Source organism: Poecile atricapillus, chromosome 2 (genome assembly GCF_030490865.1).
Source record: "Poecile atricapillus isolate bPoeAtr1 chromosome 2, bPoeAtr1.hap1, whole genome shotgun sequence".
NCBI classification, from domain to species: domain Eukaryota; kingdom Metazoa; phylum Chordata; class Aves; order Passeriformes; family Paridae; genus Poecile; species Poecile atricapillus.
Genome location: NC_081250.1, coordinates 140035585 through 140063005, shown reverse-complemented (window position 1 = coordinate 140063005; position 27421 = coordinate 140035585). Strand labels below are relative to the sequence as shown.

The 27421-nt window shown below is 41.3% G+C and overlaps 1 protein-coding gene across 1 annotated transcript in view; it reads left to right on the top strand.

Moving 5' to 3' along the window:
- SAMD12 (sterile alpha motif domain containing 12) overlaps positions 1-25939 on the top strand; it is a 174694-nt gene extending 148755 nt beyond the window's left edge. Inside the window, exon 5 of the mRNA XM_058830833.1 lies at positions 16995-25939. Coding sequence (XP_058686816.1) covers positions 16995-17017 — 23 coding nt within the window. The 3' untranslated portion in view covers positions 17018-25939. The remainder of the gene's footprint in view (positions 1-16994) is intronic.
- Positions 25940-27421: the final 1482 nt, after the last annotated feature.

The following is a 27421-nucleotide window of genomic DNA, read 5'->3' as shown; positions in this document are numbered from 1 at the left end:
TGGCTTACTTAAAGAGAAAAAACATGGCAGACAACCAAAAAAAAATGGCAGTAGGTTTCAGGTGCACTAGTAACAACCAGAGTATTTTTTTAAAGTATTTAGCTTGCATGGACTAGTTATGAAGATGAGAGTATACTTTTAAATAAATCATCCCTGGTTAAGTATTACTGTGAGTCCATTTTAGTCTTACCTTGAAATCAAAGAGCAAATTTCCTATGTGTTAGTCAGACAAAACAGAAGGACTTACATACAGACTTTCAGAGGTAAGTCTAGCATGCATCGTGACATACCAAGGATAAGCTGGAAGAGTGAAAAATATTTTTGTTTGGAGCTGCTGACAAGGTGGGTGTATACAGTAATCAGTGCCAAAACAGAGAGACAAGATAAAAATCTGATATCTAGATATAGACAGGTGTCAATAAGATGCAGGTTTGATGGTCTATACAAAATGCAGTTGTGGTGCCATAGGCCCAGAGGTCATGTTCAGAGGTATTTTTGTCCTTCTGGCCTTTCCATCTTAGCCATCAGTGACTCAAACTGGGGCAAATCATCAGCATTAAAAGACCTCTGTTTTGGGGAATAAACCTCTAGAAGTACAAATTGAATCTTCCCCAGTCTAGATATCCTACCTTGAAATTGAATTTAATGTTTCTACTGGAATGAGACTGTTTACATAATTTGATTTCACATTCAATATTAAGTTTGCAGACAGTTCCAAATATGTAACACAGGGAAAGGGTGTTGGATGACATTAGAAACCAGCTTCTGGCTATTCTCTGATGCAGCAGGGTTACAGGAGATGCTTTTAGATCCCCCAGAGTTGCTGGAGAATTTGCTATATGCTCATTCATAGTGTCTGCATATGTAGTTCTGTGTGTTTGTTTTGTCCCTTTCTTACATTAAGCAAGAGCTATGGCATGGGGAGATTTTAAGTCCAAGATTATAAAGTGAAAAAACTAAGAGGATTGAGAGCTACTCTATTTAGGATGGATGTGCTTCTGGGTGAAGAGAGCTCCATCAGTGCCAGTCAGACTAGAATGAGGTAATTTGTTGTGCTGTCACAGCAGGACATTTAACTGCTGGCAGATAGCCGGTATCAGACCTTCACATATTTTTATTTAGGGAAAAGAAAGGTCCAACAATCAAGGAACCTGTATAGAATTAACAGGGAAACTGGTCCACAGGGCACAACTTCTATTCCAGTCTTCCAAATCCTTTGTCTGGTCCTTAAAATCTCAAATAAAATGTTACCACAATTTATAGTCAGTACTAGAGTTAACAGTGATTTATCATAACTTCGTATTTAAGCAGGGAAATATCTCGGTCATTCCCAAGAAAGTCAGTAATTCTGCTGACATGCAGAGATGTGAGCACCAGGCAAGCTACCATCAGAAACCTCCATTTCAGGGAGATTGTTTTTCACCTTTGTAGTGATTGTCATGGTGTTCAAAAGGCAAAGTTTCCAAACTAATTCTGTCTCTCACAATAACTCCTTTAAAACATTTTTAGAGTGTGCTATTACACACAGTATGTAAGAATGGCACTGCGTTACTCAAAAAATCTGTTCCGTGTGTCTTCAGATCCATGCATTGAGCCTTGGCTAACTAGAATAGCTTTGTTACTTCCCCCCACCCCCGGCTCTGTAGATGCAGCACAGCTCACAGTTCATTTTCTCACATGTTAACTGAGATTATGGTTGGACAGGTCAATCCTTTGGATTAGATGATCACTGTAGGTCCCCTCCAACTGAACTATGTTTGCAGGGAAAACTTTGCTCTTCTGCATCACTGAATCAAATTTTGAGGTCCCATCTACCTGCAGGTATGTCCCAGATTTCTTGATGTTCCCACTGTAGCCAGCAATAAGGATCTCCTGAGAGCAGTCAGATTTGGTGCTGGGGACCAGAGGCAGAGCCTGGCTCTGTGCTGTGTAAACAGTCTGCAGACATAAATAGTTAACAGCAGTAGGTGTCTAAAAACAGTTGAATGAATCTGGGCCACACTTTCATTTGCAAGACTTTTCCTGGTACATCAGCCCAAAAATACCAACTGTGGTAGGTAGACATTGGGCTGCATGTGTTACATAATATAAGTAGCCAATTGTTATGTAATGGGGAACAGATATTTCAAAGAATCAGCTGCTTTCACCTTTAGTGGTGCTTCTGTCCTGGGCTTTGGTTTCAGAATTGATCCAGATCTGTACCATTGATTTTAAAGACCATTTGGAGAGATCCAATTAAACTTTTGGCTGTCACAACACCATAGTTTTAGTAGAAAAGGTTGTCAAGCTTCGCAAAACCTTGTAGAAGCTGCTGCAGATGTTTTGGAAGTATTGGAATAGGGGGCAGAAACATAGTCTCAAAACAGTTTTTCATGTTGGATCAGGTGAACTGGAGTTGTGTAAAGACATTAGCCACTCAATCCTGAGCTAATACTCTAGTCACTTGTCCTGCAGGCAATCTGCTCTCTGGGAATAGGGGTCATCTTCTTTAAAGATCGTTGGAAATGATATCTTGGCATAGTGGTATGGATGAGTTGCTGGATTTGTAGAATGTAGGTGTTTAGTCCTAATCACTTGTGGTTATTAGATATAGATAGATAGATAGATAGATAGATAGATAGATAGATAGATAGATAGATAGATAGATAGATAGAATCAGTAGATTTTGTGTGATATATGTGTGTGTGTATATATAAATATATATGTTTCTTGTGACATTTTAGCTAGAGATACTGTAGACATGTAGCCTGTCTAGATTCTATACACAGAACCTGTCTATATTTTGCATTTCTTGTGTAAAAGTGTTTTTAAAGTGCTGTGCATGCTTCTGATCACCTCATGCTGTCACAGCAGAGAGGATGGCTGTCTAGTGATAGACACAGTGAACTCCTTTGTTCATGGGCAAATAAATGAGTATGTGATTGTGCAGTTGGTTTGTAAAGCACACCTGGATGAACAGCACTCAATAAAAGCAAGATAATCACTGTTCATTAAAGTTTCTTTTAAGGTCATGTACATATATAGACTTTCATTTCTGTGTATTCTACTCCAAATCAGTATCATTAATGAAACTGAATAATTTGCTGTTAACTGGCAATGTGTTTTCTGAGTAGCTAATTTTAAATATCAGGACTGTATCTGCAGTGCATATTTTCCCCATGTAGTTTCTTTAGAAATGGCATATGCCCCATTTGTCTAATCTCTACTTCTGTGGTTACAAAATAGCCAGGTTACATAAAAACAACTAAATTACATATTTGCATACAATACTGCTGTGGCTCTGCAGAAGCCATTTTGGGCTGTTCAATGCTTACAGTTTCTTTCATTGAAAGGGCTTGTTATTTCACCAGCAGCACTGCAGAATTGTTCCAGGCTTTTGCTTGGAAATATTTTTTTTCATCATTCTACTCCAACTGCTGCAAACGAAGTAAATAGTATTTAGTAAAATAAGTAATAAGATACAATAAACCAAAGTACTGCTAATGTAGTTATTTTTGCTATTTAAACCTATGGGATTTTTGTAAGTTGGATTTCAGAGTCTTTGGGCAGAAACCAGCCTTTATTTAAGTGTTTGAATAGCACAGTGGGACCCCAATTCATGGCTGGGCATTGACAAAGTAACGCTCCTAAAAATAGTTTGCAGAGTTGGGACCTCCAGTAGCAAAAGAAAAGTCAGAGAATGCATAATTTGAAGAAATGCTCTGGCTGTTGCCAGTGGGTCTGCTGTCCCTATTGTTATTTAAAACCAGAATTAGCTGTGCTGTTATCTACAGCACAGTCTATCCATTTTCAGCCTGCTGGCTTCATTCTTTATTACCTTTCTAAATCTAGTTAAACATCTATGTTCTTTGAGAGACCATAGTCAGCATTTGGGGAGACACAAGCCAGGACTCCACATTATGAATACTCCAATTGCAGAGCTGGCTGAAGAGGCTCCTGCTGCTGCCTGTGGCCATTCCTCCCGCGCCCTGCCAGGACCACTGTAGCCGTGGTAGAGCTCTGAGGCAAATCTGGGAAATAAATTGGTTTAAAGCCTTGGTCCAGCTTTTCTGATGGGCTTATTTCACAGGTCCATTGTACTGTGCAGCAGCATTGGGCCAGCAGCGGGGTAGTGGAGGAAGGGGAGGAAAGACTGGAGAACTGTCTCCACCACTGAGAGATTCATGACATGGAACTGTGCTCCCAGTATTGTGTGCATGCTGGAAGCACAGCAGTGGTCTTCAGCCCACAAGCAGAAGGCAAATCTCTTTCCTTTACTTGAAGGTACAAAAAGAAAGCTGGTTTAGCAGTGAACAGAATGACTCCCATCAGGCACCCCCAAGGAACACTGAATGTGCACACTTTTAACAGCAGAGACACCAAAATGCCATGAGAAGTTTGCATGGGTAGGGATATTCCCAGTCTTGGCATTGCATAAACCATGTGCTTTAGCATAAAAAGCTAGAACACACATAAAACCTTGTTTTCTAGCAGAGAAGGGTAGCTATTGGATCACCTTTTTTAAATACTAGGTTCAGAAGTCTTACCTCTTTACCAGCAGTTTCACAGGTTATTTCCTGGTGAAATTTTTGAGGCTGAATCAGAAGCAAAAAGGCTTTTTTTAAAAGCTTTTATTTTTCTTTCTACATAAAGCCATTAGTATCAGCAAGAGAAAAATCTGGGGTGGATTTTTAGCAGTCGATTTAGAAGTGCTTACTGGGGTGGCCTGGTCTGTGTAAAAGGCATGAACAATAGTCATAATGCAATGAAGAAATACCTTTCGTCTATGTCAGAAGATGTAATTTCCTGAGACATTACAATGAATTTCTCATTTGGAATCTGGGCCAGAGGTTAGACAAAAGTTCTTGTTGGCAGGCAGTGCCCAATAATCACAGAGATGTCTCCAGGATGCTGCATTAAGGCCACAGATACAGTAATCTCATGAGATTCTCTAACCAGAGAAAACTGGAAGAAACAGGGAGATCTGAGCTGCAGCAGCATGTTGTAGTTACACCCTAGTGAGGTGAGATCATTTCTCTTTGTAATCTCTGAATGGAAAGTAGAAGCTGAATTGATAGTGTCATTAAGAAGTTGACATTTAACACATTTACAGCTCTTCCAGTTTCTATACCCTTCAGGGCCAAACTCCAGATTCCTTAAATCTAAGGTTTTCCAGAAAAATCTCTTTGATTAGTAGGGCAAACCAACTGGCTATTCCTGAATATCTCACATGGCTTTTCTGATAAGGCTGCTGTTCAGTTTTACAGTCTCTACAACATCACAGCTTCTTTTTTACATCCATTTAGGCATTTTATGTGTACCGTGTTTAAACACAGCTTCTTCAGGAACCTAGGGCATGAATCCTCCTAGCTAACCTCTTAATCAACCAATCCCAGCACCTATTTCTTCATTATTCACCCAGCCTGGTCCAGCCTTAGTGGATGACCAAATACAAAATCCTTGAAGGGTGTGTTGGAAGTGATGGAGAACAAGTTTAAAAACGGCTTAGCAAAAGATGTTCTGATTGTGTTTATTCTTGGGCAGTGTGTGATGGTGGCTGGGCTTGTGAAACAAATCTGATAGCGTGGCTACTTGAGCCAGATGACAGTGAAGCCACTGGAAGATGGAGTGTGAATGCTGAGCACATGTTGCTTGCTCCTCTTTAGTGGCAGTGCACAGCACTGCTCTGTGTTTGCCACGGGGCAAGGGCACACGGGCGGTTACAGCAGAGCATCTGTTCTGCTGCACATCCAGACACCCGTTCCCTTGCAGTACTGTGTTCACAGAGGCATGCCCTTAATTACCCTAAATAGACAAATGCATGATGCAGACTGAAAATTCCAGACATATGGACATGCCAGAAGTTTTGTGTCTCCTGTGGGTGAGGCATTATAAATGTCTTGAGGGGTTACCAAAACTTGTTGCTACCCCAGATCTGATTTTGAATGATGTGTCAGCACTTGTCTAAGATAAATATTGGAAGACTTGTAAGCATCATCAGAGAAAATTTTCACAAGTAACTTGGAAATCAAAGTCTTGTTGACTTTAATGAGACTTTGGTGTGCAAATTACTTGGGGGTTTTTGAATATCTTGTCCATCTTCTTTCTAGCCAAAATCTGTTTTATGCTCCAGTGGCAGAAATCCTTCCTTCCATTCTTCCTTCCTTGAAGCAAAAATTTAATTGGGATGCTTACTGTTCTGGCACTGGGGAAGAACTACCACAGCCCATTACATATTTTTCTCTGATTTTTGAGGCACGAAAGTTTGTCTGCACATGAATTGTGATAAACTGTTTGGCCTGAGATAAAATGGTAGAACTTTTCCAGTTACAAGTTCTTACCAACTTAATTTCCTACCACACCTAAAATATGAAAGATGTTTAATAACAAACAAACCACTATTTTTATGTGCTCAAATTTTATTTACCTATGTGAATTTCTTTTCATTTGTTCATATATTCCAACTGGAAATTAAATTAGTGGCAAATCGAAACAATTTGGCAGCATAGGCACAATAAAGTATCTGACTAAAAAATGATACAATAGTGCTGAGTAAATAATTCCTCTACAAAACTTTAGTACTTTGTGGATATTTGCAGGAAGCATCTCATTATCTCAGTTCTGTGTATGAATTTTTAAGAAGATTATTTGGTGTGTAATTTCCTTGTCAAATTCCAGTATCCAAGGCCTCAAAAGAACTTAGGGATCTTATCCCTCACCAGAATCTGTCGTTCTTGATATCAGTAGAAATGTAAGTATTAAACATGCTAATCCTGAACATCGTGGTACCTATATTTCACATGCTAATTGGAAATTGTAACAATCAAATTAAGCATGAAGTTTCAATTCCTGTCACCTCTTGTTTGCCATTTAATTGGTGGATAACTACTCTAGTAGCTAGATAGCTCATCATTCAGCTTTCGTGGTAATCAGAGAAGAGAGGAGCTGCCAAGGAATCGTTTATCCAATATGACAAGTAGATAGGTGGGTCACTCTTCGAAGGGCCCTGTCTTTCTTCACTGCTCATGGAAGAAGCCCAGGTAACAATGTAGGTGGGTCTAGGATGGGTTAAATGAGTTTGTTCAGCCACCACACAAATTTCAGAGCCAAGTGAACTGGTGCTCTGGCACAGCAAATTGCTTCTCATAGCACAGGCAGGGATGGATTCTCCCATCCGACTCCTGTCTGTGTTTTGTACTTATCTGGGGTCCCAGGCTGCAGTAATGCATGGAAATACCTAGCTGGCTTTAATCAGGCTATCTGCTGAAGTTAATCATCTCAGAAATCCACATAAGCTTTATTTATTTACGTCTCTGACCTTAAAGACAAGCTTCCAGGTGGGAGAGAGATATGCTGGATGACTTTTTTTTTTTTTTTATGCTGTTCCAGTTTGTGCAGAACAATTATGTGTTTGTTTAACTAGACAGCAAAGGGAAGCTTAGTGATCTGTGATATGGCAAATAATGCTTTCGTCTTACCCACTGAGATGCTGCTCTGCTGCATACTTCACTTTCTTGTATCCATCAGTCCATACTGTTATGTTCTGCAAGCAAAGGATCTGAATGATGAATGGGAGTCTTTTTCCTGATACGACATTTAGCCCCAAACCCTTCTCTTTTAAGTGTAGAAGTGCCCTTCTGTCTGATTTTTAAAGGTCAATTTCTACCTGGTATTGAATTATTTTCTACCACCAGGTACATTGGTCCTATCCTTGATTTACACTGGGTATGCCTCTGCTACAGCACCTGGGCACTGGATGCCCAGCCTGGCCAGTGATGGCAGCACATGAGGGTGAGGATGGGGAGTGCATCATCTTCCTGGGCCTGGGCTTCCTTGGGAAGAAAAACTGGATTTGGAGGCAGATGGGGCAATGTGGAGAATTCCTACAGGTCTTGTAAACTGTCCCACAGGACATGGTTGATACCACTTAGTTTGGGCGAAGGGAGAGAACACAGCATTTTGTTTGGGATGGCAGCAGCCACACACACCATCACATCCACAGCATATGGTGTGGTCTGTCACCATTTGTGTACATTTCTGTGCAATCATCTTTTCAGGAACATGAGCAGGATTAAAAAAGAGACAGGAGAATATGGAGGTGCTTTGGATAGCCTCCAAATTAAAATTACAGGAAACGAGAAAATTAGAGTAAAGCACAATTTGCAACCAGTCAAAGAATCCCTGTGCTGAGTAGGAACTCCCCAAAACCCTGAATGACTGAATAGCTCATGCATTCTGAACATTGGCTTGCTTTGTTTCATACATGTCAGGTTTTCATGACTGACTTCTTTGCTTGGCTCTGTGGTCAATACAGCCCACATAATTTCAGTACTTAGACTTCGTGCATGACTTAAGAACTTTGATGTGAACTGCCCATCCTTTGTTTTATCAAGCCCTTCTGCCAAGGCAGCATTACTGGTATTTAGGGTCTCCTTTGGGAATACATCCAGATACAGTCTCAGTAATCACCTAGGGGACTCTTCAAATGTGATAACTCATTTTGGTCACTGTAGTTCACTTTCCAGCTGTTTAGACAGAGACGTGAAGCCTGGTGTGCAGAGGGTGAGCCCACTCTGCTGCCTTGACACAGCATCAGCCATGGGGTGGAAGAGGATCCCTGTCTTGGACAGGACCTGCCCTCACTGCAGCTCTCCCTGAGCTTGGTCCTGCAGCTGGGAGAAGGAGACCAGGGACCTTCTGTTTGATTTAATTTTAAAGCAGTAGTGGTGTATGCAACATGCTAATTGTTGTGTAGACCTTTCTAAGGATGCCTGGGAAGATTTGGTCACAATAAGATTGATGAGGCTAAAATAGAGGCTGCTTTTCTCCTGTACAACCCAGTGGTTGTGGAGGGCCATGGTGGATTGTTAACATTGATGGTCCAGCAATTTCACTTTCAGATGACAATCAGTAAAGTACAATTTTGAGATAAAATGAGACTCTGGGCCAGATTAGAAGGTATCATTGGCATTCTGGAGTATGTATTCCAGAAGCTTCCTCAAACCTCTTCTCATCAGGAGCCCCACATCGCTCTGACAGCCTGAAGCACTTGTTGTTGGAGACAGGAGCTGGACAGACAGCACCAATGCAGCCTTGCAACTCTCTTTGTGCTTAACTAGGAACTGTAAAATAAGGCCATGTCTTCTCACTGAGGTATTTTGAAATTAAGGCCTTTTTTGGCGACATGTTTAGACACTGTGTCCATGAGAATAGCAATAGTTATTTTCCAGATGGAGGTTGATATTGTGCATTAAATGAGGTGGTGGGGCACATGCTGAACTGTAAGAATAAAGCAAGTACCAAATGGTACCAAAATGTTCTTTTTCTGTGTTTTGTCTGTTTGGTGTTCAGAGCAGTTCAAGGGTCCTGCAAAAAGCTAAACAAAATTGCTTGTTTAACTAACTAACTAACTAACTAACTAACTAACTAACTAACTAACAGGTGGGGACTGGTTTTGTAGTAGATGCATTTTTGTTTTGTTGTGTGTGTGCATGTGTGCAGTTTTTTAGGTAGTTTTAGTACGTATAATTTCCCTTTTCACTTGGTTAATCACAGAATGGAAATTTTCATTTCAGAGAGTCTCACAGTGAATATCTCCCTAAAGGTGGATAGTTTGTTCCACCTATTAATCCTGCATAAGCTCTGCATAACCAGTGAGGGAGTTGTAGCTCCAGAGAGTTTCCAAACCATTTTGCTATAATACTTAAATTTTTGCAGTGAAATTTTTAGTTTCATCTGATTGTATTTCTTATCTTAATTCATATTTCATTGGGAGTCCTAAAGCAAGTAATAGGATGATATAATGCACAGAACTGATAATGCACAGAATAATTCTCAAATGCTGCTGCACTCTTCTGAGTGGGGAAGTCTTGAAAGTGTCCTGAAGAATCTGTAGAGTAAATGCAAATACAGGTTCCAGGTGGTGATCAGAGCAGCCACCCAACCACTGGGGACTGTGTGGTTAAGCACTTTATGCATGCTGAAGATACCACTAAAGGCTATGTCTTCTTTGAGTTCAGTTTGTGCAGTTCCTGGAGCTTAATTTTCAAACCCAGTCTCTCAATGTAAAAGCAATAGATATGCAAAGGCTCACAATGCAGTGCAAATGGCTGTACAGAGCCCCAGCATGGGGAATGCCATTCATCTGTGACAACCTTTTTCACTTCCTGCAGAGCACCCCAGAAGAACTTGACAGACCAAAAACTGATTACAACCAGGCAGTGAGAGAGATGCATGGTAAGGTGTAAAGTCAGCAATCTCATATGCATTTTCAGTTCCAGACAGCACCAGATGAGACTATCGGACTCCGTAGCATCACATTAAATCTTTGCTTGCTACAATTTGAGTTTCTTGAGCAGAATGCTTCAGGACAGCCAGTTCACTAGTCACAGTGATAGGTAGGTGTGCAGTAGATCAAGAGACTTCTTTGAAAGAACCCATAAGCATTAAGGAAGCAGTTGCATATAATTTTTCAAAATATTTTAACTGCTTATTAGTTCAAGGATATCATCATAATCTGTTGAATGCAAGTGTTTTTCTGTTTCCTTTGCATGTTTCCAACAGCAGGTGGGTGGTGGGATGTATGAAGAATCTTGAGTTGAGATGAATGAAACACTTTGAAAGAAGAAAGAATCTCTCCTAGGATTTTTCCTGATTTTTGAACCAAACTTCTAAGCTTGGGAAATTTTCACAAGCTGCTTAGGCACAGGCATAGAAAGAACATAATTTCTTGGGACAGATTTTTGTCCTGAGGTTTTCAGATCACACTGTAAAATCAAGTTGAGAAGATGTAAAAGTCTTTTAAGATATTTTTCAAAACAAGCCCAGAGTGTGAGCTCAAGCGCTTTAGAGAGTTGTCCACCAAGAACTCTGATTTTTTGAAGGAAAGGGCAAAAAATCAAAATTCCTTCATATATAATCTGTACACAGAATCATTATTTGTTCTCATTTTTTTTTAACCTAGTAAAGTTGCTGAGAGATTTGCTTAGGTAAGGAAGCTGGGGTTGTGTGTGATTCATAAAGAGACTCTTGCTAATCTGACTATTTGATGGCTTTGACTAGCTTAGCAAAACACATTTTGGAATACTACATTTTCAACCCATTCTGTGTGAACCAACTGTGTTCCACAGAGCAGCTGCAATAACTCTGACTAATTGTCTTTTCAGAAGGTTACCTGCTGAGAGCATCTGCCATGACATCCATTCTCCCAGAAATGTTTCATGTCAGAGCTGCCTGATGCAGGCTGGAGAGCCCAGCGTCACAGGCAAGAAGGAGTTATCTCTTGAGGCAGAACACAGAGCATGGGGATTTGCCCGACCTTGTTGAATGCTCATTATGTCTTAAAACTGAGCATCCTGTCTAAACTGCCTTTGGAAGGAACCCTGAAGCCTTCCTTGGTATGAGATGTGCTGTTGATCAGATGAGCCAGGATCCCACATACCCATGGTCTCCACACAGCACCCGCCCAGTGCCATGCCGACCGGACTGTGCCAAGCTGTGTTCCAGCTGCCCCCTCAAAGCCCTTGTCGGGGCCTGGCACACTCAGTGAGCAGTGTAGCACTACATAAATAACACCAAAGAGTCTGTTGCTTGTAACATCATTCTCTTCCCTAGATCTCATGCTGGAATATTTATTCAGGAGCGTATTTATGGTGATATTAAAACTCTATCCAGGAGGATTAAGAGTACCTGCTTATGGGAGCAAGTTGTCCAGAAGAAGAAAAAGAAACCTTGAATTTCTCCTTGCAGAAATAGCAATTCATATATCAGCTGCTGTTTGTTTTAAGGACTCTGCTCTTGGAGTCTTGTAATGGTACATCAATGTCCCCTGATCATTTCAACAAAAAATGTCTTGTTTCATGGTTGGGTTTTATAGTTAATGACAAGTATGTCCTAACTCTTAGCTAAAAAAGTAGGTGTGAAGGGAAAACAACATTTGATTCTACGTATTTTTGTCTTTTATAGTTATTTTGCATGGACTTATTAAAGAATATCAGATGTTTGGGATTAGGATTACTGTGTTAGATGCTCTAGGTGTTGTGCTCACAGACCCACCTTTTCTGTCAAGGTACTCCAAAACCAAAATCTTGGTTTCCTGCTTGGCAGCCAAATTAAAAAATCAAAGTAAGAAGACTCTTCCTTCTTTTCCCCCTTGGTATTTTTCCACCATATTGACAGCTGCATTTGACAAACAACATTAAATTTCCTTCAAGACTGTATCAGCTACAAGTTTTTAGTAATGAGAGGGTAATTAGGAAAGTCAGACAAGACATGACTGGTTGGGAATCAAAACAATATTGGCAGCTTTATCAAAAAGCATCCACATGTCTATATTCTCTTGGCTGCTGGGTGTTGCATTCAGTCCCTAGATTAATGTGTCACTGTTTAACACAGGCTGCTGGGCTGTGGCACTGCCCTGAGGCTTGACTTGCAGCCTGTGCAAGCCGGAGCTGCTCCGATGAGAGGAGGGGTTGGTGGGTGGATGGAGCGGGCTGGGGGCTGGGGCTTTGCCACCCACTCCATGCTGGCTCCAGCTGGCTCCACACATGCAATTGTGTGAGGTAACCTTGGATCTCTGGCATTGTTGACTCTGGCTATCAGCAACCTGTTACGTAATGAGGATGTGCAGCAATAGCTGCGTTCACCTACAGGTTAAAAGAACCGGGGCTGTTCTCCACCCAGAGCAGGAATGGGATGGCTTTGTGAAACCAAATTCAGGTACAAATTTAATTTGTAAAGTACAGGGGTAAATGGTTCCTTTCCCTGCCAAGGCTACCCCATGGCAGCACTTCCCAGCCCCTGCCAATTCTCCTTCCACCATAGTGACTGACTGGGATCAGCAGCTCCCCAAGAAGGTACTTTCTTTTTACATTAATTTCCATGAGCCTTACAGAGACACCTCATTCTCTCACACCTCAGTTTTAATAATAATTCAATGCACAAGAAAAAGGTAAATCTATGAATGGGCTTCCAGGCATTTTCATTCATCAATGTCCAAAACTCTGCAATGGCGATGGTATCTATTGGAGGTCCCAGAGCTGGACACACACACCATCTGGAGTACTGTGTCCAGCTGTGGAGTCCCCAGTACAAGAAGGACATGAACCAGTTGGAATGAGTCCAGAGGAGTCCAGAATCACTAAATTGACCATGGAACAATTCTCATGAAGACAGGCTGAGCTGGGGCTGTTCAGCCTGGAAAAGAAGAGGCTCTAGAGAGACCTTATAGCATCTTCCATTACCTTAAAGGAGGCTACAATGAGGCTAGACAGGGACTTTCCACAGTGGTGTGACAGGACAAGGAGCCTTAAACTGAAAGGAGCAGGTTTAGATGGGATTTTAGGAAGATGTTCTGTACGGTGAGGGTGGTGAGGCACTGGCTCAGGTTGCCCACAGAATCTGTGGATGCCCCATCTCTGGCAGTGTCCAAGGCCAGGCTGGATGGGGCTCTGAGTAACCTGGTCTAGTGGAAGGTTCCCTGCCCATGGCCAGGGAGCTGGAATGAGATGGTCTCTAAGGTCCCTCACAACTCCAATCATTTGACAGTTACATGAACTCTAATTAGTTAATAGCAATATGCAAGAAGTCTGCAATAATATACAACATATTATAATGTCTCAAGTGACATGAGACATGTAAAGTGAGATATCTATGGCCTTTTTATCACAGGAAAAATATTACTAAATACAGCTGAATACAGTTTTTCACAAACTCCAAGGAATAGATGGTAGTAGGATGTTTGGAAACAGGCATTTTTCATTAAAATCCTGTGTTTGAAATGTGCTGACTTCAGAAATATAGTATAAAATTGGTTCCAGGAGAGTAAACCTAGCAAAGATAATAGATGCTTGTTTTCTTTATCAGAATCCCTCAAGTATGGAAATATGGCAAATAGGTGATACCTCTAGGTTGAGTTGAATTAACATGTGTTTAAAATGAATGTAAAATATATCCCTTTCTCAGACAAAAATCACACAGCACAGAAACTCAAAAACTGAAATACATCTCTGGCTTTGAAATGATAGTTGTCTTTCTATATCAGCTTCTTGAAAATGTCATGTGAGATTAGATCTGATAACTGTTGTGCTGGTAAGCATATACACCCCTTGCAAAGGGCTGTCTTTGTTTCGAGAGCGTACTGTCTCAGGCAGGTAGCTTCATTTGTAATACCTTTTATAAAGATCTTTAGTTTCAGTAAATACTGCATATGCACTGTTACAAAACCAGGGTCCTTAGCGGAGCCTCCAGCTGAGCATAAAAAACTATGCAGGTACTGAGGAAGAATAGATGCTTCTAAAACCCTGTCCTCAAAAGACAAAGTGAGAAGAGAAAAAACAGTCTAGGTGACCACTAAAGCCTCAGTTTGCTTGCTCTAAATGCAGAGCTTGACAGAACTACTGCTGTCTGCTTGCTCAATGTCCTCAGTTGTATCCAGGCAGCTCTGAATGGCTCGAAGTGGTTGTGCTCCCTCTGTGGTGTGGATGGAGCTCAGGTTGGGATCAGTTCCATTCTCCGCATTCGTGGGTTTCTGTCTGAAGGGCCAGCTGGCTCATTTCAAACTTAAGTACAAGTACAAGCTAATGACTGAGACAATGGGGATGATTGGGGAATTTCAGCATGAGTGCAATCATGAAGCCTGACCTGATAAAATTAGCCAGTTTACCCATTTTACTTTAGTCCTCCAACTCTGTGGCTAGACAAGGTATTTTCCATTGCTTGGCAGAGCTTTTGAAATTTTCTCTTCTGTGCAGCAAATAAGCTCAAAGAAGGAGAGACAGGCCTTTGTGAGACAGGCCTGTGTCTATTGGTGCTACACAGATGGGATACATCCTCTAATTCACCTGAAATCAAACACTTTTGAGATTAAGTGCCTGTTTGCCGCTCTCCAGTTTTAAAACCTCCCCATAGGTTTGCCCTTTGTCTTCAAAATTGCACGTCACCTTTGCTTTCTTTTCTGTCTTACGGGGATGTTAGTTAGTTAGTCACTCATCTCTGTAGACCAGCTGAAGGCTCAAAACTTTTCTGTATGTTCTTCCATGGAGTAAAACCAGTTGCGGGGTCCAAAATGTGTATCTTTCTCAGGCCAGTACTGATGTGGCCATCTCATGTAGTAGATGACAGTAGGTGGTGTTGGGAACATTGCCCTAGAGAAGCTGGAGGATAAAAGCAAAGCAGCTATAAAAACAGAAATCAAGGTTAGCACCATAATTAGGTAAATATGCCCACATAAAGAGAGAAATAATTAAGGAAACTGGTTTTTACTGTTCCTCTATTTCATAGGGCATATTTACACTCAGAGGTCAAGTTCTCATGGCAGGGAGTGGGTGTTTTTTTTAGTCTTGTGCAATACCTACTGATTTATCATCCCATCCTTTCTCTGCTCAATCAGACCTTCATGTCCATTGCTACAAGAGTTTGGGGTTGGAAGAGGCAAATATGGGTAAAGTGACAGCTTGGCAGAGCCAGTCAGCCCACACCCCACAGAGAAGAGCCTATCAGGAATGATTTTGAAGGAATGAGAAGCAGAAATCCACTGCCAGCCTGAGTTTCAGCTGATGTGAAAGCTGCCTTGGCAGTATAGGTATCCTGTTTGCTTCACAGTTAGGAATCTGGCCTCAAAACCCTAACAATCCAGCTCTTCCCACACACACAGATACATGCATTCATGAAAGAAGCAGGATATCAGCTGGAAAGGGTGCAAAGCCCCTTCTGATGAGTCCCATCCCATCATTGCCCTGGTCAGACATCTGGTCTGTAAAACAGGTGATGGGTGAGGACTGTGTGATAAACAAAGCTGCATCCCAAAACATTTTAGTGGTGGCCTTGGCAGTGCTAGGCTAACACTTGGATTCAATGATCATAAAGGTCTTTTCCAACCTAAATAATTCTATGATTCAAGTAAGTAATACGGTGAACTTGTCTCTGCATGGCTCCTCAGCCCCAGAAGCTTGAGCCTGTTATGGGTTTACAAGCATGTATGTGCTACACACTGAATTAACAACTGAATGTGCTTCAGTGTGAGCAGTTCTGCACAGGCACTCATCTCCTGTTCAGAAAGGCAGAACAAGGAGCACAAATCCCCATCGTAAAATGTACAAGCTTAAAAATATTTAGGTTGGAAGAGGTTTCAGGAGAGGTTGCAGTAAACTATGCTCAAAGCATAGGCCATGTCAGCAGGTTGTGTGGGGGCTCATCTGGTTGAGCTGCGGATATCTGTGTAGGTGCAGGTCCCATGGCCTGGTCAGGCAACTCGGTCCGAAAGGTAACCACCCTCACTCAGAAGATTTTTTTTCCCTGCATCTAACTGGAATATGTCTTGTTGTTTCTTGTGTCCATTGTCTCTTGTCCTTTTGCTGTGCTTCTCAAAGTTTGGATGAAGGGAAGAAATGACAAGTAACCTCCACATTCTCTTCCTTTATGGTGTGATGGTTGTACACCTCTGCAAGGGCTTTCAGGCATGGAATAGCAGCCACCAACACCGAGTGTGCTGTACTGCTTAGCACGGAAAGAGAAACTGCAACCTCCTCGTTATCTTATGGGGTCTGAAGCAGGGAAGGATATGGGTGAGCTGTTTTCACATCTATGTGAAATGGCCAGTTCTTACCGTCTTAGCCAGAAGAAGGGGTGTAGAAAACATCAAATACTACTTAGGCATTTGGCAGAGCCTTTCCAGCATTTGGCTATCAAGCCTTCAGTAGTTAATGCAAATCCAACCAAACAGAAGAGCCCTGCTCTCTGGGACTCAGACTGCAGGAGGAATAAGCAGTGGTTTAACATGAGGCAATAAAATTCAAGTAGGATTTGTTAAATCATGCAAATGATTGCTGATCTGCACTTTATCTAAGGAATTGATTAAGGTTTTTTTGGTTGGTGAGTAAAACTGATTTAAAAAGTCACAACAATATATAATCTAGGACTACATTTACTAAGCTCTTTTAAATTTGAGTTGAAATGCATGATAATTTCTTTGCTCTGTCCTATACTCACAGTCTGGTTTTGGATTTTGTTTCTCACAGCCCCAGCAGAGAGCTCTCCATAAACATTTCCAGCCTCTAAAGCTGCTGTCCTGCCACTTGATATGAAAGTGAACTTTCCTTCATGAAAATACCACAATAAATGGCGCTACCAGAAGATGACCATGGAGGATTGAAGACAAACTTGAAGTAAAATCAGCCCATTCAGCTGATACATTCTGGGGAGACCTGGTTTGCTGTGGAGTAAATATGTGGTGCAAAATATCCAAAATACCTAATTTGTTGAAAATGGTCATTAACAGACCTTTAGCTGGAAAAATTCTTCCAGTCTTCATCACTGTGCATAACTTTTGAGTTCCCTTTAGGGGACTGTCTATGCCCTTCACTAGAAGTCCTGTTTTAGCATGGCAACTACTGGATTCTTTTATTATGTATGCAGATGGCATGATGTTTTAGGAAAAACTTACAACAATTCTCCAATCTCAGTGGATATGTTCACAATATAACACCCTGATAGGAATGTAAACGTCTTGTATGTGTTAGTTTTGCAGTCTAATGGTATTCTGTTAAACAATATCAGCACTTCATATGTGCTTTTCTCACAGAACTAGCACAGTCCATATATATATAATTGTCCTTTTTTAAAATACCGAGGATATGTTTCAGTGTTTGTGCTGAGACTGCATCCAAACTGAAGCCCAGTACTAGCATCCCTTCACTGATTCACAGTAGGTTGTGTAGATAGATTTGCACGTGGCAGAGATACGACTTCTTTTAAGACTTAGAGAACAGCTGTCACAGAGGTAGCCAAGAACAGGGTAGTTTGAATGAACTGTAGGATACTGTGTCTGCTCTCCCTCTCACCCACCAAGTATCAAAGGGTCTCGTTTCTGGTGTGCCAGTGTGTTTTCTAAGTCAGCAAGGGAGAGGCAAGGGAGGGAGCCTTTCTCAGACGTGTATGTGACCCTGGGTTTGGTCTGCAATAAAACCAGAATAAACTGGAAGAATTCAGGTTCCTTATGCTGGCCACCACTTATGTTTTGGGCAGGGCTGGAAAATTGTAGTCCAAACCAAACTCTCTAAAAAGGTAAAGTGTAAGACTATACTTCTAAGGAGCAAGACACTCCCTTTAGAGAGGGCAGATTTCTTCATTAACTTTCTCCACTTTCTACTCAAAACAATATTTTGGTAGGAACTGGGAATAAGCAAATGGTTCCAATAAGCCTTTCAATATACTGTAGCAGGCTCAAGACTGTTGCATTCAATCTGAACGTTGTTTTTTGTTCAGTCTCTGAATGGCTGACCTCATCACTGGTTGTATCACAGCTGGCTGTGGTACTGTTTCTTCCATGGGGACTCAGTGGAATTAGTGTCTGTCCCTTACGTCAGGACCTTCTCTCAGCAGACTCTTAATAATGAACTGATGCCATCAGCATACTGAGGGGGCTTACCTCTTTGTTCCTTCTTCCTTTAAAATCAAAGGTAGCTTTTTTGTGTACTTAAAGACTGTCACTCTCTCCAGCCTGATAAAAAGATACTGTAGAGTTGTTAGCATTTATTCTAAATTCTGGGTGAGACAATGCTGTGTGAAGATGCAGTGATGGAGAGAATGTGCAGCTAGAGTAAGGCACAGGCACCTTTCTGGAGGAAACTCCTGTGTTATAATTCTTAAAAATTATTATGCAGTTCATTGCTAGAGAATGGAAGGTCAACCACTGAGGGTGCCTGTACAACAAACAGATAATTATCTTCAGGGTTTAATTTTTTTTAGATGGTTATGGACTTGGGTTTCAGCTCTCCACCCATCTCAGATTCAGCATAGTGGATGCTTCTATAGTACTCAGTCCAAAAGCAAATTATTTTAACTGGTGACAAAGATTTTCAGAAGTTGCTAGTGATTTTTAATGGTTTGGGTCTTTCTGTGGATTCTCAAATGGAGCTCCCAAGAATTACAGAGCAGTAAGCTTCTACATTCTCTTTCTGAAAATCCTGGTCCCTATTTTCAAATTAATTGGTGTAAAAATTCTCCTTAAAACAGAAGGATCTTTGCCAATTGCAACATTTGCACTTTTTAGAGCTTTTCATAGGGTTGCAGGTTGGAACCTGATACCAATAGAGCTGGCCATGTGCATGGCACAGGTCCACTGTAAGCTTCAGCAAATTTTACAGCTCTTTCTACTACAGGTTTTAAAAATGCACTCTGACAACTGGCATCAATTTCATGTTGGTAAAGCAATTAAAATCAAAATACTTTGATATGTTAAATTAAAAGGAGAATGCTATACTTCTACAGTAGGAGTTCCCTTATTTTACTACCCAGTGAAAAAATCCAGAATAATTTGAATGACAAAAGAAGAGTTTATCACAGAGTGTTATCTTAAAAGGGTGTATGAGAAGAAGTTGCGTTAGGCAGAGAGCCACTAGAAGCTTTTTTTGTATCAATGTTAGTTTTGAACATCTTCCAGTATATGGGCATGAATTTAGATGTGTGCACTTCTCCTGTTAAAACAATTTGTTTTAAAAGCTTCCCAGGATTTTAGCTATGGTGACCTAGAAAAGCAGTGTTATAGGCCCTGAGAAATGTGAAAATCAAGTCCAGACCCCTGAGTAGCCAGACTTGGAGAGAAGTCTGCCGTAGGTGCCTATCGGACAAACTTCCCTTGGAGCTGGTGTAGGTCTCCATCCTGCAGCCAGCCTATGCATGTGGATAACTGCAAGCATAGCTCCTCCAAGCCCCGTGACACTTCTCACGTGTGTAACTGTCTGCCAGAGCCATAAGGAAATAACTGTACTTTTTGGCTTGTATTTAACTATTCATTGTGTTTGGATTTTTTTAATCACTGTTATTCTCCCAAAGTAGGCCATGCTTCCTCAGGGATATTTATGAAATTGTTCTACATCTCCTGAACAACTATTTGGATCCCAGCATATTCTTCTGAAAACTTTTATTATAAATAAACATGTGGGAGAGATTTTTGTTCTTACGAATGGGGGCAGGTACTGTGTTCTCGGAAAGGCTGATGAGTGCAGACAATCAAGCCTATTGCATTTTTTATGCCGAACACCTTATTAATAGCAGATATATCCGCTTTTGCCTGGGTCACAGGAACAGTTCAGGGGAAAGAATGCTTTATCTCTGGTCAATAAATCATTTATGTCGAGAGTGCCAAAGACCAAGTCAACATGAAAGGGAGCAAATAAGTTATTCTGGCAAAGGAAGTGAATTTAAATATGCTCAAAGCCATTAGTTCGCTGCAAAAGAGTGGAAGACTAATGCTATTTTCATAAAGCAGCCATTATCAGTCTGTGGAGATAAATTCATAAAAGCCTTGCTGCTGTTACACTGATCACCAGTTATTATCTCTCAGACAAGGCAGGGTTGTGACCAGGACCCTGTTCCCTGTGCAGACCTGCAGCCTTGTTCCCAGCCTGGAGCCTCCCCCTGCTGCCACGCTCACCTGGTTTCTCTGTGTCCAGGTTGCAGCATCAGACCCCGCTAAAAATCCCTGTCAGAAACTCAGCCATTCCAAGTGCTTTGCACCGTGAGAATTCCGCCACTAGAAGCCTGAAGGAATTGCTCACCCCTGAGAGCACACTACAGCTGAGATCATCCTTTGCATTGTTTTGTTTCTCGTTTTTTTTCATCTGGGTGGCTTTGTGTGCCTGAACACCTGCCATTTATTCTGTTAAGGGAAAGGCAGCCTTCCAGGAGGGGAGTTTGAAAAAGCTCCATGAGCTCTTTGGTTTTGCTTGTCCAGATGCATGACAATGCTCTCCCAGTGAGTCCACCCCTCCCTGTCTCTTCCTTAGGGTAAGTGTTGTCACTCAACTGCAGCTGCAATGTCATTGAGGAAATGAAACCATTAAAAATTACAAAATTCTGGGTTTGCCCTGAATATTCAGAAGACCCAATGCCAGTCCCTGGCACACCTCCATTGGCACTACTCCATCGCAGTCTCCAGAGATGTGTTGATTAATGTCAGCTAAGGAGCCAGCATCGTGGTGGCATTTTTTTGTGATCACTAAAATGAACCTCCCTCCACCTGCCACAAAGTCAAAAGATCTGCATTATTCAAAATAAAGCAAAGTAAAACCCTGCATCTTTCACCCTGGTCCCTTTAACAGTTACCATCTCTGCCATCAGAGTCTCCTTGATCAGCTCTGCTGCAGGACTGCAATTGACCCTGGTATATATAGGCTGTCAATAAGATTTTAATTTAAAAAGAGAAGGTCCTTTGGTATAATTAAAATTGATGGGTGAGGGGAAAATATTACCAGCATTACCTGCAACCTCCTATAGTAAAATTCAGGAAAGTAATCTTGAGTGCAAAAAAGCCCACCAATATAATGTATGGGTGATTAGGCAGGCTCATGAGGATAAATCAGCAAGTAAGAAAAATAGGTGCTTAATGAAGGAAGCCAAAAATGTATGGGAAGTCAGTGGCAAATAGGTTAGGGCTGGTTACACCAAAGACTTTACATATATCCTAATAAATACCATCATAGCAAAGCTAAGTGTGATGTTAGACAGGCCCAGCACAGAGACTGCTCACACTACGCTGGAAACAAAACAAATAGTCTTGTTTTGTATTTGAAACCAGTGGAAGGAGGGAGTCAGATTACACATAAAAATGTAATTCCTCCTACTCCATCAGTAATTGCAGGTAATATTAAGCAGTAACTATCCAAACAGAATTCTAAATTTGTAGAACCATTAATGGAAACCAAAAGTGAAGGAAAAACTTGCCTAGGACTTCTCAGAACCAGAAAGCATAAAGGAAGCTTGAAATGACATCAAATCCACAATAATTCAAAAGAATGAGTGGTTTGATCCAGAAAACTATAGACTCATTAGCTTCCTATCAGTCTTGGGCAAAATTGTGGAAAAGTTGATATGGCATAATCATTAGAGCAATTAAAAATTGATAAACCCCTCCATATTATTTTTATAGAACTGTATCATGCCAATTGAACTTCCTATTATTTTTGTGATATCAAAGGATTGTTGAAAAAAGCTCTGCTGGCATACTATACTTAGCCTCCTATAGAGCATTTGATTCTGATAAAGAACAAAATAGCACAATGCAAAATCCATATCACCCATATTAAATGAATTAAAAATGGATTACAGGCCAGATCACAAAAAATAGCTGTAAATATGAATTATCCTCGATGAGACTGTTTCTGATGAGCTCCTCCCAAGGTATGCTCTATTTTCAATATACCCCCCAGGGAAGGAGAAAATTACTGTTGGCAACAGCCAAAGATGACAAAAATGGGCACAATAAATAATGATCTGAGCAGGTCAGTAGTGGAGAACAATCTGGAAGACCAATAAATTAAAAATCCAGGAGAGATGGTAGCAAGTCCAACTTAGAAGCATGGGGAATATGTCTGCAATAATACAGTGGCTGTGAAGGTGTCATAAATTATCTGTTCAGCATCAGCCCCAGAGATGCTCTTGCTGGGATGTAGGACCTGGCAATAGTGATGCCATTCCAGTTTCTTTGGTCACTGTCAGTCTTTCAAAAAAGGTATTGCCAACTTGGAAATATTATTTTCAGTAGTTCCCAGTGTCATTCAAGGGCAGGAAAACAGGTTTTATTAGAGTGTCAGATTAATGAAGCTCATGTTATTAATTTATCAGAGGCAATTTGAAGAGGTGACTTGATCTCCGTCTGCAATCACAATCTTCTACCTGGGCAGGGAAGTGCTGTCTGAAGGCAGGTAGCTCTTCTATGTAGAAGAAAAGGGAATGGTGTGCTCTACTGGTTGGAAACTGATTTCAGGCTAGAAATTAAGTGCAAATACTCAACAGGGAAGATGATTACCCATGGAGACAACTTACTCAGTTACCTGCTATGTTCTCCATCACATAGTCTTCAAATGTATGCAGAGTATTTTTCTAAGTCAATAAGCTCTACCTCAAACTGAAATCCAGGCTCGGTGCAGCAATTACTGGATGAAGTTATTAGGCATGTATTATGCAAGGATTAGACTAGATCATCAGATGTAAACTTCTGAATTAAAAATATCCTGAAGTTTCTAATATTACAGGAAGGCAGGGCAATCTATATCTTCTTTCTTTTTTTTTCCCCACAAAATGGTATTAAACAGCTTCTCTGGAAAGCTGTGCATTTGGTATGAGCATCAGTAGGTCTGCTCACAGTTGTAAGGTTTTGCTGCATATAATTAAAGGAAGAGAACTAGACAAGAAAGGACAACAAAACCCCTGGACATAGAAAGAGTCTGTAGTCTTTCATTGATAGCAGCCTGGGACAAAATGCTGCATGCAAATGATGGGGCCATGTGGATGTGTAGTCAAAGCAAGGAATAACAGCTGGGTTTGCCTCTTAAGGAGGTAGCATCTTGCTGGCAAGAAGCAGATTTTCATGCCTGCAACAACTGGTGGAGAAGCTGCAGAGCTGATGGAGAGGGCGATTGTATCACTGTGCAGCTGAGAACAGTACACAAGTTCCTTGCTTCAAAGACAGCAAACGTCTGCTGTCATGATGAGCCCCATTGGAGCTGGTTAATAAGGCCCTGGAAGTGAAATTACATCAGTGGGATTACCCAGAGAAATGACAGCTGCTCCCAGCACTGGTTGGCCAGATTGGGTCCTGTTAGCATTAGCTGGTTTGAATGTTGTACTTCAGGAATAATCAAAGGAATACTTGGTTTCTGATTCAGATATCACAAAACCACTGTTCATTTGCACAAGGCAAGTGTGAACCATTGGAGTCATCTTCCATGTGCTTCATCAAGTGGTTGGGAAAGCACAAACTGGGTTGTTAAAGAGTTAACAGTTCACACAAACAAGGGAAACTGTAAAAGCAATACTTACTGCAGATTGGTACTAGACACCTTGCAGCTCTGGAGGAGGCTGTTCTGTGGCAGGCATGGCTGGGGCCAGGTGCAGGGCAGGGGTGAAGCTGAATTGGCATGACTGCAACATCTGCTTCTGACATAAGAGCAGGACTGACAGCGTTATCACAGCTCAGGCTCAGACCAGGCTCCATCTAAGGAGGAAATGAAAAGCTCCATTCTGATACTAATTCCAAATATATCTAAATAGTCTCTCAGAAAAAAAAAAGTTCACTGTAGGTGTCACACCTCTAATCACATTCCTTCTATTAAGCGTTTGCCTTGAATTTATCTATTTAATATCATAAGTCACCAAATTAAATAGCAAAACACAGGTTTTTTTTTAAAGCAGGGAGATTGGTATTGTAGCAAAACTGCAAGTAAGCAATAAGAAGCTTTGCAGGGAAGGAAAAAACCTCAGATTGTCCCATCAGATGCTTAGGGGGCTTGCTTAATTGGTTGGGTTTTTTCCAATATTGTGAGGGCAGCTTTACATCTAGGCAGAAGTTTTCCTTACTGAACCAGACTTTGGTCTCAAGACCAGATAGATAAAGAAATATTTTGAGTCCTTTCAGCACTTTGTCTGCTCCCCTTGTATGTAAGAGGCTTCTTCTCTGCACTTCTGAAAAAGGTGGAAAGGAGATTAAGTGACAGTAGAAAAAGCACAGAGGGACAGGAGCTTCCAGCCTATGCAAAGGGTCAGCATGAGACATCTCGTCCTTCTCCCCTGAATCCAACACCACTGTCCAAGGGGAGGAATGAGCCATGCTGGGCTGGCCCACAGGCAGAGCCCAGTGTTCTGTCTGTGCCGAGTGGCTCCTGCAGCCAGAGCAGGAGACATTTCCTGGAAGGACTGGACACTATCCTGGCAATGGGAATGACCAGCATTTCCCTAAAGAGGCTGTGTCCTCTCAGGAGAAGACTCCTTTGCTTTGCAGTAAGCTGCAGGGATGCTTGGCAAGGTTAAGACAAGTATTTTTAAATTTTTCACAGATATTGCAGAATCTGAAAGTGGCAGGGCAGTACTTTGGGATATGCTGGGCTTTGCTTTCAGTTTCTTGTAGGGACTGCAGCTACCTGGACCTGCCTTGAAATTATTGTTTCTTTTTCACTGTCTGGGTAAAATGGGAGGAATGCCTGCCTGTGTCTGCACACCATAAACCAGCAAAGGGGGCTTTAAATTTGGGGTTCGCTGTTTTGGGGAGTTGAATTTAAGGTTGTTTGAACGTGACCCCGAGGAAAGCAGGCAGCTGACATCTGGAATTGCAGTTGCACCTGGGTTGTCTCCAAAGGTTACTTCCCAGAAAGGAGCCCATGGACAGAATCAGATACAAGGCTGTGCTGGTGCATCCACATCGGCTGCTGCTGATGGACACGAGCTTCAGGGAGTGAGAGGGAGGCTGGATTCACAGTCCTGGGAGATCTGGTCACCTGATACAGGGCAGCTGGATGCAGAAAGGCTGACTGTAAGCCCTTGACCATGGTCAGAACAGTCACCTGAAGCCAGCAAATCGTGTCTGGTTCTACTGCCTTTGGACTCAGTTCTGGTTTAGTTTCACTAAGGAAATACTCTAAGCCAGTGATCTCCTTTTAATGTTAACTTGGTTGATAATCTAGAATATGCCAGCACTGTAGTGCTTATAAAGTGACACACTGTTATTCCCAGGACATCTATGGTTGAACTTTTTAATGATGGAGCCAAATGAAATGGCATGAGACAAAAGTGTGCCTTTTTGTTTGATGTACACTGCATTTCCCCAGGCATCCAAGGTGTTCAGCTGCACAGCAGTGCTTTTTTCCCAAAACAGAAATTACCATGCCAACTAATTTTTAGTATACAAAGTGGCCATCACTTAATTCCACCTTACAGTTTTTATATTGTCTTTACTTCCTTCTGTTTTCAAAAATCAACAAAAACAAAGCCCGGGCGGGAGGGAGGAGTTATTTTAAACAATAAAAACAAAACCAATATCAAGTTTTTGGTATCTTTGGGCATGATCTCTGGAAGCTTTGGGTATCTGCTTTATCATTTTGTATATTTGACAATTTTGTACTCTGCATTGTTTGACTTCATTTGTGCATGGCAATGTATTAAAACATGGAATTTTTATTATACAGTAAAAGTATTTTGTTTGATTTAAATAAGGTCAAGCTTGATCTAGGTCATGAACAGGAGGGGGAAAAGCCCAGAGTTTTTTCCTAGCAACAACTCTCACTGGACAGTCTGAGTATTCTCATTCAGGTAATTTCCAGCACCTGAAGGTGGGCAGAGCTTTTTGCCCACCTGCAAGTCTCCTCCCCCAGCTGCAGTCCCTGGGTCTGTGCAGTGATTTGCTGCACAGGTGCAGGGGTTGCCTAAATGCAGCACATCACATCTGCTACCTGGGCAGAGGGTTCTGCTCTGCTGGGCAGTGTTTGGATGTGAATTCAGACCAACTCTTCTGATTTTGCTTTAGTGCAATGCAACAGCGAGCAGATACACACATGCACACGGTGAGGAAGAATTCTCCTTTCACTGCCCTTATTTCTCAAGACTTGGGGGATGCCCTTGTCAGCAGTGAAGCATCCTCTAAGGGGACCAAACCGCAAAAGCAGGTACTAGACTGTTTATGCTGCAAGGCATTTCACTTCCATCCCACCCACACCATTTATTCTCAGTATTTATGGCATGCAAGCAATTTAAAAGTCAATGGATTAGGTAGTTTTCACAAAAATGCTGAAATGCTGAAATTCCAGCATGATATTATGCTCTTCCATATATGTGGTTTTTTTTTCTTTTCAGCCATAATTCTGAATAGTCTCACATTTGTAAGGTAGAGACTGATGACATGTTTTGGTCAAACACAAAACACTGGATTAATACAGAATAGTAGAACAAAATTATACATTGTAAACTATAACTGACAAAGTCAAGGTAATTTGTCATCTAAAAAAATCATAAATCATGTTTTTTATTTTAACATCTCATGATGGCACTGCAATTTACTAATTTCTGTTTATATCTTTAAAAAGCTTTTTAGACCATAAACCTTGTCAGCAAGAAGAATATGTTAGCAGGGAAAGCTCTGTTTTTGAACAGCTCTGTGCACGTTACTTCTTGGGCTGAGGGAAATTAGGACAATAATGCAAGTAAAGAAAAAGTTGCTATGTCACATACCCTTTTCACCATCAGGGTCTCCCTAGGGGTTACAGTGGTGCCATATTATTACAACTCTGTGTGCTGCACAGTAGGATTATTTCCATTATAAATAATATGCCACCTAAACCAGATCTGCTTTATAATGAAACAACAGCTGTCATGATCATGAAATATTTTTCCCTGTTGACAGAGAAAATAGTTACTTGAAGCTGTGGACAAGGCATTTCCATTTGAGATAGTATGGGTTTAGGATTGCAAATCTTGGGGATGGGGTTGTGGATTCTTCAAGCACAGTTTGTTACTCAGAAGCTATCAGTGGAGCACCAGTTGTACAGTTTGTTTTTCCTAGTCATTTTCCTTCCAGTGACAATCAGTCCTTGATGAAACTTACATGACCTTGTGTTTTACCAATGTACATCCCATGGATCCATCAAAGCTTACCTTATCCTGAGCATCTATCCAGGGG